Here is an 18,444-nt window from a genome sequence, read left to right as displayed (position 1 = left end):
ATGTTTTTAATTCAAGAAAAAATAATGTTATTATTGCTCTTGAACAGGACATTTATTCTAAGATGTGCTATTTTCAGAATGAGAAATGTGTACATTTAAGTGACAAAACCAGATCAAGGTAGTATCTATGCATGCAGAATATGTGTATGTGTGCAAATCCACTCTCCAAAACACAACATGCTGAGCAGATAAAATGTACCAAAACTCCTTGAAGTAGTTATGTAAAAATTACACCTACTGAAGAATTCATTATAGGACATGAGTAAGAGCATAATGTAAACCCTTCAGTGTTTTCTTATCTGTGCAAATATGTATTTGTAGAACACAATTTTTATCACACAATTATTAATACAATGTAAGGAACAAAATTCAGTTTACTCCGCAAGCCTTCAGATGTCAGAAGGACGTGACTCTTGCCAGACTTACAGCATAGTTATTTGTTTGACATACCCTTGGAGAGACAGTGCAACTTCTTAGAAAGCACATTCAGGGCTTTCTAATTGCTCCTGTAGCATTACAAGTAACCACAGTGTGAGCTTAAGAGCTCTCACGATTCAGCACAATGTAATTTGATGATCAAAGCCCTCTGTAGTTATTTAATTTACACAGTGGCATATGCTATTTACAAGGATTTCAGTAACTTCAGTTTGTTCTTTCATATATTTAAGAAGATATGAAATTATTTTAATGCAAGTTTTCTGGGATGGTTTTGTGAAAATTTAAATACATTTTATAATGGAAGAGTCAGAAAGGACATGCTACTTATATTAGCATATGCCAAGCAATTTCATAGTCTGCAAGACAAAGGTACTCAGAGTGGATGAGAAACAGTACAAGTCTGAGCACGATGAGGAAGTACAAAAGGTACCGTTGCAACATTACAGGATCAGCTGAGAAAGGGCTGTGTTTTGTGACAGGTAATATTTTGAAATATTAATTTACTTTTGTGAAATGTTTCTTAGTAGTAATATGCAAACCACTTGAAATGGTGCTCATGTTCTCTGACATACAAACTCTCACAGGCCACATTCTTTTGGTTCCTAAGTATACAGAGTCAAGACCTCCACAAAGATTACAGAAAAAGCCTGAAAAAACTGTGAAGCCCTGTTGTGCTATGTGTCTCCTTTTTACAGACGCAGCAAAATGCACACAAATGGCAAGCAATTTGACCCAAAGTCACAGAAGAAAAGATGCAGAAATTGGAATCTTCAGCATCCTAATCTCTGTAGGGTTACCATGCCCTCATGCCTAGCATTTTGTTCCTCTACCAAACTTCATACTATTGACAGATCTTTTTCTTTAGAAACAGTAGGCTGACAATGAAAACAAATCAGGGACTAAAATGATTATAGAAAAACAGTTGAAAACATTTGTATTGTTTAAAAGCCAAAAAGTGTTAAAATGTCAGACATTTGATTTTCATTTCTCTTCAAAACCAAAGGAAAAAAGCAGACGATGTACATATAATCTGAAAATCATGATATCCCTGTACTGTACAGCAGCTCTGGGCCAGAGCGCCACAACACTGCCAGCAGCCCACACAGCCCTAGCATGCTGTCACCCTGCACTGCCTCAAAATCACCATACTGGGCTGGGAAATCATTCATATCTTTTGTACACACAGGGTAAATCCCAAGATCCCAAGAGGCCTCCTCCTCAACCACTAAAATGAAACCACCAATGATGCTGGATCCATTCTCACATTTTTGCCCAGTTTCTTGTCTCTGTTTAACACATTCCATTAGGAATAGCCTCTGTCAGTCATAATCATAGCAAGTTAGCTCCTCCAGCAGTACATGTCATCATGTACATGATGGAACCAGGGAAATACCACCTACCAGTCTGCCTCTAAACTAGTACCAAAAAAGCATTTCTAAAACATCTGAGCAAATACTCCACAGTGCTGTTTTTCCCCCTCAGACAATATTTCTAGATTCATGGAGAAAAGGAACTAAAATTATACTTACGTAGTTTAATATAGTTTTTACTCCTTTTGAAGAATGGTTTTTGATTGCTTTTCACTTCAAAGACAGAGCTAAGGTCTTTCTTGGGTCCTGTTAGAAAGCCTACCCCAATACATAACATTATAAAACCTGCAAAAATATAAGTAATTAGTTTTTTCATACTAAACATGGCTCATAAACACATTCTGCTTTTTAAGAACAGAAAATTAAACACACCTATAGATATATTTTAAAAGATAGTAAGCAACTTCAGTGCACTGTTGCAATGTGTGGGGATTGTATCTTTTCAATAAGTAGCTCAGACTAATAGTACAAGGTCTTTTCCAATCCTTAATGAGATAAAAAATCCAATTACTTTCAAAGGAAGCATGGGAGGATAATGAACTGGATAAGAGCTCTGCTGGAGAAGATATATGCCCTTTGTGGCATAGTTAATTAATTACAGAAGCCATCTTTTACTTCAGAGTAATAGCTAACTATTACTCAGTATTTTTTAATTTCCCTTACTTCTTACATTAGTTGTAGTGAGAGTTTGCCAAACAGGACACTGGGTCTAGCATGAAGGGGGACACAAAACTATTCTCAAAGGGTGATGGATCACAGCCATTAAAGTTGATGAAAACAAGGAATCTGAACCCTCAGCATTATATCACATCACAGTGAAGCAGCACAGAAGTTTTGAATATAATGATCTTACGTTCATTGTCACTTTTCCTGGTGCAGTTCCCTAACCAAACTGCAGCAAGAGAAAGGCAGGATATTGGACAGGAGAAGAAAGCAAGAAATAGCACTTGCACCTGGAAGAAACCAGAATAAAACAAGCAGTTTGCCAGAAAGCCAAGCTGTAAGGGTAAATGCAAAGCAACAAATACACAGTCTCAGGGTATAATCTTTGGTAAGCTATGGGATGGCATCAAAAAGATACAAACTGGATTCTCAGATGGAGTTTAAATTCATGTAGTGCCATCAGCTGAGATGTGCTCCATTTATAGTTTTCTTTACCAAAGAGAAAATTAGAGCCATCTCTCTGTAACTACCCAGTGATCATTCTAGGTAAATTAATCACAAGTGTGCTTTTCAAAGGAAGTAACAGAGAGGAATTTTGAATAAAAGTATTTCTTTTGTGAAAGCATTACTTAAGAAAGCATTTGACACTCCTCTACCACATGCTTTCTTCGTATAACTTCAAAAAATTAAATTTAATTAGCTAAGATAACTGTTTCTAAAGACTCCTCAGAGTGCTTTCAGAACAAAGAAAATAATGCAATAATGGAATTAAATTCTCCTCAAAACATAATGAACTCAAATCCCTCATGTGAATGCTGTAATATAAGAAACACACATGGAGAGGAAGAAACTGGTGTGACACAGTGGTTGCAAAGACATCTATGAAATATGAAACCTTTGGAGCAACAACTTAAGCACAGTATTCATTAATCCTTTTCAAATAGGCTTAATATAGGCTAATGCCTCACATTTAAAAAAAATCCCACACAATTAGCCAAGACAATGTTTGACATTGTTTAAATACAGTTAGTGAAATATGCCATGGAAACATGTTAGTACCTATTGGGAAAATAGTTCTGGAGACAAAACCAGGAAAGGTTGGTTTCCTTTCCACCTCTCCGCCCTCATCATGTGATCATTTTATATTTGCTCAACTCAGTCCTTCCTTATTTGCAAATACCTGACAATTTCTTTTCTGCCTGTCCTGTTCAATTGTTTCTGATGCTACAGGCTCATCTGAATTCCCCCATTCTGGTGTGCCCACAAAACATAAGGTAGAGCCACATGGAAAAGAAGCTCAGGTCTCCAATGTAGACTAGCTAGATCAGCAGGGTGCTGCACCTTGCTCTGCAGAGCAGGGCCAAATAATGCACTGAATTATATTGCAGTCTCAGTAGCTACCCTGCTACTTGAGGCACGGCTACCTTAGGTAGCCAGCATATTTGTGCATTCACTCCCTGGATTGCAGCCATATTTTTAGGGTGACTGATTAACAGATCTCTTCCTCCACTGCGTACTTTGGTTACCAAACATTTTTCACTTTGCCATTTTCCCTTTACTGAGTTCCATTTTCTTTCCATATCTTAGACTATTTCTAACAGTAAAGAAACAAGTAGATAATTTTTTGCATGTCTCATTAATTTTTGCACTGAAATTCTTACCACAGTAAGCAAGTAAACAATAACCAAGCATTTGAAAAGACTCTTTATGTACTGGATACATTTCATATGACTGCCTGAGGCTAAAGCAAGCATGTTTGTATTTGTTCATTATCATAAATGTACCTAGAAGAAGATGGGAGCTTTCTCTAATGTAAACTCCTCCAGGTACAAATTTATAAGCTGTACACCATACACAGAAGAATAGTTCAAGAACATAGGCAAACATGGCTGTACTCATGGCTTTCCCAGGATGCAGACAGCTGACAAAGTGTCCAGCTAGTTGAGGCCACACACACATAGTAAAGATACCAAGAATGTTGCCTGCAACAGCAGCACTCCAGGTATGTAAATAAAGGAGACCAGCTGATGATGCCAAACCTGTGAAGGGGTATAAAAGAATAGAGTAAGTCTCAGTCAGGTGTATCGTTCACCACATTTCACATTCTGGCTAGCAAAAATTGAGACTGGGAAATATAATTCTGCTTTCCAGCCATGAAAGCTGCTTCACTAGAAGGACAGTTATTCACAGTAGCCAAAGACAGCCTCTTATTTTTCCCAGTATCTCATTCTTTTAAACATTATCTATTCACCTGAAAACAATACAGCAAAAAGAGGGCAGAGAAACATCATCAAGAGCCAAAATTGAACAGTTTTTCTTACAGAGTTCTTCAGCACAACAGAGGAATGATGCATTCTTAAGAGAGTAACAGGTCTGTCAGTTATGAATCTTTTTTATCATAAGACAGAAAGAATCAAATAGATTAATATGAAGAGAAAACATATATTTTCCTGATCTTTCCCTGTAGATAACCATAGAATGAGCAAAAAAGCAACTATAATCTTTTACTAACTACAAGATTCTTGACTTACCATGCTATCTTTGATACGTTGAGTTGACCCTAAACAGAACACTAACAACCACAGAATCTCTCTATAATGCAGCAAAATAATTTTAAAACATTATTGTAGGTACAAATATTTATTGTCACATCATGAAAGCAAACGTATAAAAACACTTTTAATATTTAACTCTTATACATCATTCTGAGCATTTTAGAACATGTTTGAATCAACTAATGAACCTTTCTGTGCTTGTTTTAAATAAACAATGTGTGTACATCAAAACTCAAGTGTTCATGCTCACATTACAATCTGCACACTCATTTCTTAATACTAAAGCCTGCCTATTCATACTATTTTACTGCCTGCAGAACTTCATCAAGTTCTTGATGAAGAACTTGAATCATCAAGTCCAACTGTTATACCATGCAGATGGTCAGAACTGAGATGCTGCTCAAGGGAACAGAACCTTAACAAGGCTTTTGAAGACAGTAACACTGCTCTGCAATGGCCTGGACATTTGTAAAACTGTAACCCTTAGCCAGCTGGTCAGACATATGTGTGCTAGATACAGTGGCAAGAAAAAAGGAGGCTTTGATCAGCCACACTTTTCTCAGATGTGGTGTCAGGTAAGGAATAAGGTAAGAGACACAAATTCTGCTCAGGATTTGCACCTACCTATGAGAAACAAGACAAAACTGATGACAGAAGACCAGCTCCAAAATGAAAGCATCAGTCCATGAGCAAGGCCCAACAGAACTGTACCTCTGATATAACAGTAAGGAAAAAGAAAACATGCACTAATATGATGTTAAAAACAATAGACATTGGAAAAGAAACTTCTCAATATACAGATGAGGGTCCTTGGTAATATATTGTAATTCTTTTACTTTAAACAGAGCTAAATTTTTTTCACAGCTGGCTATATTTTCTTCCCTTTATTGGATGCAAAAATAATTGTTGAAAATAATGTAATGTAATGTGTGAGTGAGCTGTGTTCAGCAGCAAAGGCAGTACCCTGAAATCTTGGTACAAAAGATAAAAAGATCTCAGAGAAAACAAGAGGGAAGAATCCACCCCAAATAGAATTATTTTCTTCATGTCAGATAAGGAATCCTACAGTATCTAACACTGCTCTCAGTCTTGGGGAGCTCTTTTGTATAGCAATTCCAAATTATAAACTCTGTCACCTGCCATCACATGTAGTTGACTCTGAATAACTAATTTGGTCTCTTTCTGTATTTTGGAGCCTGAATGAACCATATACAGCATAAGGACTACATTCTTACTAATCAAAACTTCTACTGAAGTATATATTTTCATATTGCACACAGTTTATTTATACTTTGTGCATTCATCTCTGATCATCTCCTCTCTGAAGCCAACTGCTAGACTGATTTACTGCATATTATAGATGCACTGCATTTGTAAGTCCTTGAACCTCAGTCTTAATCTAAAAATTGTTTTGAAATGTGACAAAATAAGATTTTAGTGCTGAAATAAAAATAATTTTGTGTCAGAAATTTTAATGTCTGGACAAAATGCTCAGAAATATCTCAATGGAAGAATGAATCCTCTGTGTGAAGTACTTTGTACACACTTTTCTCTGACTAAATTCTTATACCATCATTGTGTTGAGTACTAATTTGTCACTAATTTGTATTACAGCACTGGATTTTGATTACAATTTTGTAGTAATAATAATAATAACAACAATAATAATAACAATAATAGTAATAATAATAATAATGCACTTACCCAAATGGATTAGGATCTGGACCTGTATGTGGATGTCCACTTACTGCCCATCTAGAAATTAAAGAAACCTCCCCAAATATCCATAGAGTGAGGAACATGAGGCTGCCAAAAGCAATCCCTGATAAAAACCAATGAGGATGGGAAGCAGTCTCTCTAACCACATTACCAGTTTTGTTCGTTTCTTGTTTCCTCTTGTCTCCACCTAGAATAAGAATAAGAAGATTTCCACCTAGAAATAGAATAACTAAGCAAACTGTCAAATCCTATAACAAGAGTTACTGAGAAAAATAAATAGCCAAAATCACAAATTTACTAGAATAAATCAGATGCTTAAAAGCTAATTTATCTGATTAGGATTGTGTTATCAGAAATTGATAACACAAAAAAAAATTTAAAAATCTTTACTAACAACCCTGTGTCTGTCAAAAAAATATACTCACCCTAAGTATGAAATGCCAACCTGCCCATCTGATTATTTTCCATAACACTGGAATTTAAATATTCAAATTGGCTTTTAAAATCAGCAGAAAAGTTATTAGAATTTGTTCAGAGGCTTCTGTTCTCTGAAACTCTAAACTCCGATAAGAACAAAACCTGACACTTCCAAATAAGCCAGAAATAAACTCCGTTCCTTCTATTTTTTTTTTCCATGTGCTTTAGAACTTCTTTCATCTAAGGAGAGAACAGCACCTTTAATTGCATAGACATATCATTTTGTCACCCACAAACAAGACAGATTTCCTTCCTAATCTTCTGCAGCAGATTCCCTTTCTAAATTCTGATGAAAGCTTAGGCTTAATTTAGATTCTGTAACGCAAGCTTACAATATGCATGAGGATAATTTATATCCACTTACACATAGATAAGGTTTTATCTTTCAATTAATTCATTAGGTTATACTGAGAAGGAAGGAGATTCTAAGGATTTAACATGAGCTACCTTAACTAACCACCCCAACCTTTCTGTCTTCCTTGGCAATACCACCTCCACAGTTTATACCAGCCCCACTGCTGTGTACTCTGTGCAAATACTCCAAGAACTTGGGAAATTTTTAACCAGGACAACTTGTCCAGTCCTCCAATTCTTTCTCTTTCTTTTCACATATCAGCTGTTCCTCAACTTTGTCCTGTCTCCCCTTCTCTGTTAAAAGATATGCACTGGCAGAGAAAGTCAAGGTGCAAATTGAATTAACATAACAACAAAATGACAATAATTCATTCTGGCTTTATTGGTCTATCTTATGCCTTTGTTTGTGTTACTGTCATATTGTTGGCACTGCAATAAAGAAAAAGAGGCAGTTCCAGCACCAACTTACTACAGCTTGTGTGATGCCAGTTCTGCCAAATTATAGGCAGACGGAAGTACCTCATGACTTCTATAGCCTGCAATGCTCGTGAGTAGGTCTAAAACCAGACTGTGCAGGGGAAAAAAAATCAAAGAATCAAAACACAGGGACATATTGCTAAGTATACTTTAGGTTCTTTTCATAACCACCATCTTTGCTGTAATATGCTTACCTGAATGAACTCGCTCCATTGCTGCTACAAAACCAATTGTCAGTATGATAGTATTGGCAGCTTGTGAGCTCCAGACTGGATTAAGTGATGTGTACCAGATACGAAGAACAAGGAGCATTATCTTGCCTAGAATGAAGCCCCATATCCTGATGAACCTGTAAGAATCAGTTTTTTAAATAGTGAGGCATTTGGGGGATTTAAAAAAAAAAAAGGAAAACAGCTTTTAATATTAAAAAAAAATCAGTTGAGTTCCATCAGTAAAAGCAAATACCTTTGTAAACTGCTTCCTGACCACCATGTTACTGTTTGAACCAGCAATGAAGAAGAAACACCAGCAGCCAAGATAAGAAGTCTAATTGAAGCATTTGGTGCATGGTATGATGCTAAGCTTCCTACAAACAAGTAGACATACATATACACATATGTACAAGTACACATACGTATACATAGACATAATAATCAAAAAAAGAACAGTTAATAAGGATTTCCTGTGCATTAATTCAACATTGTCTGTAATTTGAATGGATATACCACTTATCCAAAACATTACACTACATATTTTTAAACAAGCCAAATAAATGTACGTATACATGACTTTATAGCAGTTATAATTTTTAAGAAAAGAATTATATGAAGCAATTATCCAACAATCCAAGTGATTGCCTTTATTTAAGTACTTATGGTGATTGATTCCAAAGAGAGGATATATGGATAAAATATCTAAGCATACAGATATTACTCAACCGTGCACTTAGATGGTTGGTCTCAACCAACCTTAGATGGTTGAGATATCTCAAAAGCCATAAAGTTTTATGTACTATGACTGCTTCTTTCTTAAAAGGATATGGCTTTTGCTGTAGCACACTTGTAAAAGTAAGCACACTATGGCAAAAGCCATATTTTTTATTAGACAGGAGCAGTTACCATACAAAGCACAGGGATTACTGATCAACTGCCTCAGTGGGGGTGAATAAGGCTTTCTCTGGCTCAGTATCTAGTCTCGGAAGTGGTCACTACCAGCCTGTGCCATTTTATTACTGAAAACTACCACTTTCCCAGGCTCTGAAAGAGAGTGCGTGCACATATATTTGCCATTTCCCAGGGCACAGTGATCCCACATTACCAGCAGTTTTAAACTCTGCTAATAGGTTTCCAATTCAAGTGAACATGGACCACATATACAGATATAACTTCAGTCAGTGTGGCAAATTCTGGCACAGGACCAATGACAAACACCAGGAGAAGCAGCAACACTGTTATGATACCAGCCATTTGCTATGCAAGTATGAGTCAAACTTGAAGAGATGTTAAGCAAGTAATGTCAGAAATGGAGTGGTGGATTCTGGCAACACATGCTAGGAATCCTCCAACTGTTTACCAGCTCATTCTGCCCAGAGTAAAAGATACAAAGTTTAGAGCCAAGACGACAAACAAGATCAATGGGCAGTGAAGGTTCATGCACAGTACACACAGATTTCTGTCACTAAATTGTGCTGGCAATCCATAAACCTGTCTCTTCAAATATTTCTTCCTGTGCCCTACCCTGATTAAAGGTAGCATGGGTTTGCCAAATTAGAGCAGACACACCTTTTGTTTCTGGGCAAGTACACCCAAGACTTAAATATATCTACCCAAACACCCAAATTTATCGTGTGTTGTCTGAAGACACAGATGCAAATAGACACTACCACAAGGTACTTTGTTGTTGTTTGTTTATTTGTTTTCAAATAAACCACAAAATTAAGTAGTATGAAAGTATACAGAAATTAGAAGTTGCAGGGAAAATAAAGCTTCCTGAAAAGGCAGAAAGAAACAGAACAGGAAAAAAAATCATCCCTGTAAATATTCTGTAAATACTAGCTAAACATGAAGAATTTTCTTACTTCTGGATTGTGAAAATTAAGAACGAGTAGAATGGGGTGAAGCATGCATGGGTAGATTGTTCTGCCTGACAGTTTAACAAGTCCCAGAAGAAGGTCATGGCCTTTTTGAGAAGGAAAAAAGATCAAAAATAGAATGAATAAAATTGTCTCAGTATAAAGGAGGAAAAAAAGCAGGAAGAACTGAGAAACAGGAGAATCAGGAGCACAGTATGATGGGACAGAACTAACACAAAAGACCATCATAGGCCTGTCAATGCTCTTTATTTAGCAGAACAAAAATAACACACTTTTAAGTGATTTCCATCTCTTTTGGTAAAGTGAACTAGTAAACACAGCAAGGTGATCTGAAGGACTAATCTGAAATAAACACGGCAAATTTTGTGTTATTGTCACACCTGAAGAAAGGCAAGGTGCAATTTTAAATGCTTACTCTCACTCCTAGTATCTAAACTAGAAGATCTTGCAGAAAGCAATACACTAGGCACTGCTGCAAGAAGCTGAAGATTCTGCTCACTGAGAAGCTTATTACAAAACAACTAGAAAAGTTTAGGGTGAATATAATGGGAAGAGTAGGGAAAAAAACCAACATGGTAAAACTATTCTTCATGAAAATCAATGACACCAACAAACTGTGCTCAGTTCTAGTATTTTTCCAGAGATAAAGAACAAGAATTCTTTCTTTAAAAACTACATGGGGAAAGTAAATATGATGATCTTACTCTGTTTTCTCACAGTAAAAGAAGAAAGCTATAAGGAAAGTTATTATCTGTCTATCATATTGACAAATGAGGAGCTAGGACCTGCTGCTTCTGGAACACATCACTCAGCAGAAGCCTTTTCATCTCTCCACAGGATGGAGACCCTTGTCTCACCTGAGTTCATCTGGTGTGGCAAAGTCTTTATTGATCGTGGCTGTAACTGCCAAACCTTCCCAAAAAAATTTCAAAAATATCAACATGAGATAAGATCTGCACCAGTTAGCTGAAAACCAAAGTGGAAACCCCAGCAAGTTTTGGTTTAAGGAGGAAGCCTGTGGAATGGGAAATGGAGTGCCCATTTCCTGAGTTCAAGATCAAATTTTCATCCTGTGCAACTGACCATATAAGGGTTATTTCATGTTTAGGATGAGCCTATAACCCCTCTACAGGCATGATTATAGATAGATAGATTTAATTGTAAAAATACATTCTTAGAAGATAAAACTGCCTCAGAAATGAAAAAAAAAAAAAAAAAAAAAAGAGGTTTCACTCATAGAAGACTACTTTTGTAATAGCCCCAAGCTGTTCTGTAATGTCTAATCCCTACCCATTGTCACAATACAAAAAACTCTGCTGATAGTTGAATGATACTGAAAATACCCTTGTTACTGGGCATCACTCTTACTAAGTTAAACATTCCTAGAAATAAAAGTGAGATGAGATTTTTCTGTATTTATGCAATATAACGACTGCAAAGAATATTTCTCTCTGACTATAGCTAAAAGCCTAAGAGAATAAAAAGGCACCAACAAAACATGAGTATGGGGACAGCAATAACTTCTTATTCCTGTCTCTTTTCATAACCGTCTGAATTTTAAGGCAATTTGGAATGTCTTTACACATTGGTACCAAAACTGAATCCAGAACTCACTACAGTGTGTACTTACCAACCATAGTCAACCTCAGAAAGGTTAGGACATACTCATTGTTAGCCAACCTCCAAAAAGGGCCAATTGTCAAGAATATTGGGGAAAAGAAGGCAGCGGCAAAAACTTCTAGGCCTGTGAGAGCCAGTGTCTGGAGAGGGAAGTAGTAGATCATTGGTGGTAGTGCATGGTAAAGAGACCAGGAAATGTAGCCTAAAACAAGAAAAAAAAAACCAACAACAACAAAAAAAAAAACCCATAAAAAAAAAAGAAAACCCCATCGTGTATTTTCAACGACAAGATTTCCTGGAGATTACTTTTAAAATACCATTTTATACTTCCACATAGAAACTATCATATGCGTTTGTAAGCAGTTCTAACAACAACATTATCACATTTGTGGTAATGAGCACTAGCTACCTTCTGTGAAGAAATGTTTGTTATTTCAAGTTAAACTAACACATTTCCCAAGGAAATAGAATGATCAGAATAAAAACAGCTCTTTCTCCACTCAGACAGCAGTTCCTACTTTGAAGCTCCATGAAGTGTTCAACTTCAGAAAGGATTAGTGCTCAGAGGGCTGGCTAAAGAAGCAGTCCGCCCACAGTCTCAGGGCTCCTCAATGGCTAAGACTGGTGGCTAAAGGAATTATTACAGTAAATCGGTGTGCTGTTCTCCCCTGGAGACACCTTGCCCAGGCACAGGAGCATTGCGCTGTGGGTTTCCGTGCTGTGCAGGAGATGCACCGAGCAGAGGACCCGCAGGTGCTGGGTCTGGCCACCACCCTCGGCGCCTTGAGCAGGGCAGCGCAGCCCCGGCTCTGCGACACCTGCACCAACACCTGGCCGGCAGCAGCAATAAATTCCAGGCTGATTCAAGAGACAAAAATCATTCCAGCACTAGAGGGGAAAAAAAGAACTCACAGAACACTCAGATGTGAGCACTATTTACTCGTTCCATAGGGGAACTGTTCATCGGGGGCACGCCCGCACGTATGGAGAGACCCGGGGAGGAGCCCCACGAAACGCGGTCGGTCCCGGCTGACTCCCACCCCCTGCGCCCTTAACCGCGGCCCTCCGCCCCAGCCCCGTTGGACGGCACCGCCGCCACCTACCCAGGACACTCTCCGAGAGAACGGCCTTCCACAGGGGAAGCATCGTCCGTGACGCTGCCCGGTTCGCCGGGGGCTACGTCCCTCTCGCCGGGAGCCGAGTCCCAACTGCCCGGGAGGGCGCGGCGCCGCCGCCCGTCCTGCCTCACGGAGCCGAGTCCCGCCTCACGAAGCTGCGTATCGCCTCACGGAACTCCGTTCCACCTCACGGAGCCGCTTCTCTCCTCACGGAGCCGCGTCTCGTCTCTCCTCACTGAGCCCCGTTCCACCTCACGGAGCCGCTTCTCTCCTCACGGAGCCGCGTCTCGTCTCTTCTCACTGAGCTCCGTCCCGCCTCACGGAGCCCCGTCCCGCCGCACGGAGCCGCATCTCCCCTCACGGACCCCCGTCTCTCCTCACGGAGCCCCGTCTCCCCTTACGGAGTCCCGTCTCTCCTCACGGAGCCCCCTGTCTCCTCACGGAGCCCCGTCGCTCCTCACGGAGCCCCGTCGCTCCTCACGGAGCCCCGTCTCCCCTCACGGAGCCCCGTCGCTCCTCACGGAGCCCCGTCCCGCCTCACGGAGCCCCTTCCCGCCGCGGGGACGGGCGGCCCTCACCGCGCTGTCCGCGTTCTGCACAGCCCCGCCGCGCTGAACGGCCACCAGCTCTCGCCCGCCGCTCCTGTGTCAGCAAAGGAGCTTTTGTCCCCTGAGCAGGTATGCCAGCAAGAAAAATAAAAGCAAAAAGTTATCACAGCACAAGCTGGCGGGAAAAGAGGAGCTAACCCACCGGGCAGCTTGTACAAACACTACTCGGGATTCGGGGATGTCCCAATTAGTGCTGTGCTCACCTTTGTGAGACTTCTGTTGTTTTGCAGCAGAGTAAGGATTTCTGATAAGCAACGCTGTCTACAAAAAGCACCAAAAAAAAGCAATTGGTTTGCTGAGATTCCCGGGTAACTACATTTGTTAATTTTAGAAGAAATCATGGGTTAAATCGACCCAGCCGTGATCATAGCTGCAAGTTCTGGCAAAAATGACTAAATAAGCAATATCTCAATTTTAGAATATTTTGGGGGACATGAAAAGTAAAATTGTAGTCCTTTTGCTGTTGGAATATATCATCATCTTAAGTTTTATTAATCTTCATCCTATAGAACTGACATCTGCATCTTTTCACGTACGCTAAAACTGCCAACCCATTCTAAATATACCCTATGCTATGCGGTTTTTTCCCCTGGTTTGTTAAACTATAAATCCATAGAAGTAAACTATAAACACCTAACATCTATATGACCTATTATTATCCATAAAGTCTGGTCTACTGAGAGGACATGGTACTAAACTAAATTTTGCCCTAGAAGTTTTAAAGTTAAGTGATTCATTTACCCTGCAGAATTCTGGGGTTTGGCTATTACAAAAACACTTGGATTTTGGCTGCTAATTGAAAATGTGTTTTAAAAATATGACATGTGTTTTAAATGTCCACAAAAGAATTAAAGTATTTTGATGGAAAAGTGGACCTCACTAGGGAAGGAGGAATGAGACTCATAGATTTAATGAGCTTCTCTGTTTTCTCCAAGTTTCATGTCATTAAAGGCGTCTTTCCTTTTCTTCATTGAAGTCATACCAGAGTAAGATCACTTATCACTGGATATCAGGATTATGTAAGTGATGACACCATTTCATCTTGCTGTGGTGTGATGCAAATGGAAGATGAGATCTTTGGCCAGAACAAACCCAGAACATGGCTGCTTTTGGAGCTGCATAGTGGGAGTGTGAGGCTCACAGCGTGTATTCAGCCCATAAATATTTGAAAAAATTTTGCAACACTATTTGTAATTACAGTATCTTGCTTCATGTTTCAGAGGTGGAGTTCCAGTAAAACGAGACATGTCTGGAATTGTGAACCTGATATGCTTGTGTGGCTTCCATTAAATTCATAATGCAATGAAAATAATGCAAATCCTGACAAATTAAGCAATTATACTCCGGGTGCTCTCTCTGAGATTTTTAGTTGCTATTAAGTTTGGCTTCACATATCACAAAGATACATTCTAGCGCTCTCCATAGGGCTGATATATATATATATATATGAGCATCAGAACAAAAGAGGAGAGAGTTTTCAGGTGTAATGTCATAAATACGAAAGTCAATGCTTGCAAGGTGCTTAGTTACACCTATATGTATAGCAATTCCTTTCACTATAAGTTTTTATTCCTGGAGTGCCACAGGTGTACTTGACAAAAAAAAAAAAAAATCAAGCAAAAGCATTTGATCTTTATAGGAGTAAAGTTGCATCAAACAAGTAAAATCAAGAAAACACTACAGTAGGAGCATCCACTTAGAGAACAAGAAGCATTTTCATTCTAGAATAATATTTAAGACATTACCCCTACCCTAAGGCAGATAATAAAAAATTATCTGAATGTAACAGCCCATTATTACATTGGTTGAAGGGGTAAATTTTTCTAAAGCTAGTGATTGTAAAAAAAATGCTTTATTTGGGTTCATACTGCAATATACAAGCATGTTTTGAAACCCAAGTAAACACATGGCATTTAAAACAACTTTCAGACCCCTGTGAGAACTTGTCCTTGCATATCACCTGAGATGCCTGAATGGGCATGATGAAGAACCAGAAGTGCCAGAGAAATGGGGGGAGAAAGCATGAAAGTTAGAGCACAGATTAGGATTAAAACTGCAGCTCTGGAAAAAAGCAGGAGTGAGTGAGTTTAGTTAGGCACCTGTCACCTGTCCTGTCTCACTGGAAACAAAAACACATGCAAAACACAGGCACTTATACTGAGTTCTTCACACTGAGGAGGGGAAATCCTGTGTCTTGAACATTTCATAATTACCAACTATTCACTTCTAAAAGATAGCCCAGACCAAGTGCAAAATAGTACATCCAAGAGTCAGCCAAGACACAGAAAACTTACATGATTCCTTGGAAGTAGTGAGAACAGTTTAATATTTTACTCAGGAGGCTGTTGACTTGTTTCCTGCTGTGACTTTTCATGTCTTTTCATTCGCTCTTAACTCCTGCTCCCATCAGCGTGAGAACAATGCCCTGTCGTGTAATTCTTACTTCGTTTTCCACGCTCTGTTATGGTTACAAAGTGAGGGGGTGGAGCTTTGTTTCTCAGGGAATTTTTAAGCAATTAACACAGGGTTTGATTTTGTAACAGACAAATTAACCATGTTTATCATATGTGGTAATAGTTCCTCCTTCTGGTACGCACTGTATACGCACACGGCATGTTTCTGTAAAAACATGTACACCAGAAATGCTTTGCTTTGCTTTGGTGAATGTGGTGAACCTCAGGACCCTGGCAAATCTTCAGTGTTTTCTAAGAGGTTCTTCAGACAAGCAGCCAGAGCCTGTAAATCTTCCCTGAGTTTGTGAGATCTCAGTCCTTGATCTCCTTCTAGTCTGACAATAGATAATTCCTCAGCCAAACATTCAATTCCATATTGGTTGTTTTATTTTTGGTATCACTTGGGGTTTTTTTTCTTCTATGTGTAAAGCTGGTTTTGTTCTGGGAGTGGTAAGAATCTCTTATGCTTTGTGTTTACTTTTCCAAATCACTAACATTTACTGGTTTCTGTCGATTACCTTCTCTCCATTTTTGTAACTCTGAAGAACTTCAAGGTAAATCTTGGAAAGGTAGCATGTTTGAGGAACATATTCAATTATTCAATTGTGATAACCAACTTTAAAGTTACAATTAAAAATCAGTTTAAGCTTCTTTTTTTTTTTTTTTTTTTTTTTTTTTTTTTTTTTTAATAGGCATATTTGCATGGAGAGGTGCAAAAATCCAAACAGTCCTATCTCTAGGCAATCACTATCCCCAGACACACATATGGCCCATGAGAAAATTGTCATTCCAGTGCTCTTTCACATTATGTTCAGTTTAAGCTGGACCAGTTAAGTTGTTGGTTATTAAGTACTCATTCCACATGGGATTCTCTTGTGTATTGTATTTTTCAGAATAGCATGCAGCCAGTATCTATTACATAGTTTTAATGTATGTTTTCAATAATAACGTTTACATCTCAGGAGGTATTAGATACACTTTCAAGACTTGTTTTGGGACAACACTCATGTCTAAACTCCTTGTGAAAAGCACATTTTGTAGCAGCAAAGTCTGATTCTCCAGTTTGGCAAGCAAGAGTGGGAGAACAGTCTGGTGAAAGGGGCTTCAAGTAGCCAAGACTCATGGAAGCTGAAAGCTTTATTTGGATTTAAGAAAATTAACTATAATTTATGTTTCTTATGAAACTGAGATCCCAAGGTCATGCAAACAGAGGAAGTTTAATAGTGATCTCACAGGCTATTCATTACATAATAAGCACTGAAGTGTCATATTACCATTTAGGATACTCTACCAAAAACTATTATGTCTTGCTGTGAAAAAAACAAAGCAAAACAATATAGAAACTGAGACCTTTCTTATTAAAATAAAATGCAAAATAAAACTTATGCTTATGTTCTAGTTTTAGAAAAATTATTCTTAAAGAAAGGCATTGCATTTCTCATTTCAGAGAGAGTGGAACAATTTTTTTCAATATTTCTAGAACAACCCCTTCCACACCCAACTGATATTTTCAGGATAACTTTTTCTTGCAAAACTATTTTTGCTTGATGAAAGCACCTTTCTTATTTGTTTAATTCTTGTTAGTATTAAAATTTATTTATTTACTTACATAAGCATTGTAGTATTAAAATCAAAGTAGATAAGCAACACTTTTCATTCCAAAATGGTCAAAGTAGAGTTGTTTCTTTTTTAAAGAGCAAGATTTCATTTCTAGAAAAAATTATTTTCAATTCATAGGACAGACCCCATATGTTGTATGCTGGGCTCTGCAAGAAAGACAAGAAGTTACTGGAGAGGGTCCAGTGGAGGCCACAAAGATGATGATGGGTCTTGAGCATCTCTCTTGAGGTGACTGTAAGAGCTGGGCCTGTTCAGCCTAGGAAAGAGAAGACTGGAAGGGGGAGGTCTCATCAGTGCATATAATTATCACAAAGGTGGCTGTCAGAGGATGGTGCCAGACCCCTTTTGGTGGTGCCCAGCAACAGAAGGAGGAGCAGTGGCCATAAACTAAAAAACAAGGAGTTCCACCTCAACTCGAGGCTCACCTTTCCATTGAGGGTGGCAGAGCACTGAAGAGGCTGCGCAGGGAGCTCATGGAATCTCCCTTTGTCTAGACATTCCAAACCCACCCGGACGAGTTCCTGCGCCACCTGCTCCAGAGCCTGGCAGATGGGTTGGACCAGATGACCTCCAGAGGGCCCTTCCAACCCTAACGATTCTCTGATTCTGTTACCTTCATTAACAAATACCCTTGCTAAAAGAGCATTCTGAATTTCAGACGGGAAACCCGAGAACGCAGAATTTTCTTGCCGTGCTGCCTGTTCCACCGGAGCAGCCCATCGGGAGGCGAGAAGCGCTCGTGTGATCCTCGCAGGAGCAAGGAGCCGGGGCGTGAAGGAAACCGGGCACGAGGGGAACCGGGCACGAGGGGAGCCGGGCACGAGGGGAACCGGGCACGAGGGGAACCGGGCACGAGGGGAGCGGGGCACGAGGGGAACCG

The 18,444-nt window shown here is 39.0% G+C and overlaps 1 protein-coding gene across 8 annotated transcripts in view; it reads right to left on the bottom strand.

The window, feature by feature from the left end:
- Positions 1–16,009, bottom strand: part of CWH43 (cell wall biogenesis 43 C-terminal homolog) — a 34,525-nt gene extending 18,516 nt beyond the window's left edge. For 2 of the 8 annotated variants that reach the window (XM_079305564.1, XM_079305570.1), the window contains exons 1-8: positions 12,869–13,065; positions 11,776–11,967; positions 8,519–8,639; positions 8,248–8,402; positions 6,731–6,932; positions 5,651–5,739; positions 4,256–4,510; positions 1,968–2,093 (exon numbers count right to left, since the gene is read on the bottom strand). In XM_079305564.1, the coding sequence (XP_079161690.1) occupies positions 1,968–2,093; positions 4,256–4,510; positions 5,651–5,739; positions 6,731–6,932; positions 8,248–8,402; positions 8,519–8,639; positions 11,776–11,967; positions 12,869–12,911 (1,183 nt within the window). In that variant the 5' untranslated portion in view covers positions 12,912–13,065. Of the gene's footprint in view, positions 1–1,967; positions 2,094–4,255; positions 4,511–5,650; positions 5,740–6,730; positions 6,933–8,247; positions 8,403–8,518; positions 8,640–9,329; positions 9,459–11,775; positions 11,968–12,868; positions 13,066–15,785 lie in introns of those variants that run through there. The other 6 variants (XM_079305565.1, XM_079305567.1, XM_079305568.1 and 3 more) reach the window with 6 other exon arrangements.
- Between the last annotated feature and the right edge of the window lie 2,435 nt (positions 16,010–18,444).

This window comes from Erithacus rubecula, assembly GCF_903797595.1.
Source record: "Erithacus rubecula genome assembly, chromosome: 5".
Lineage (NCBI taxonomy): Eukaryota > Metazoa > Chordata > Aves > Passeriformes > Muscicapidae > Erithacus > Erithacus rubecula.
This window is presented reverse-complemented; position numbering and strand designations above follow the sequence as displayed.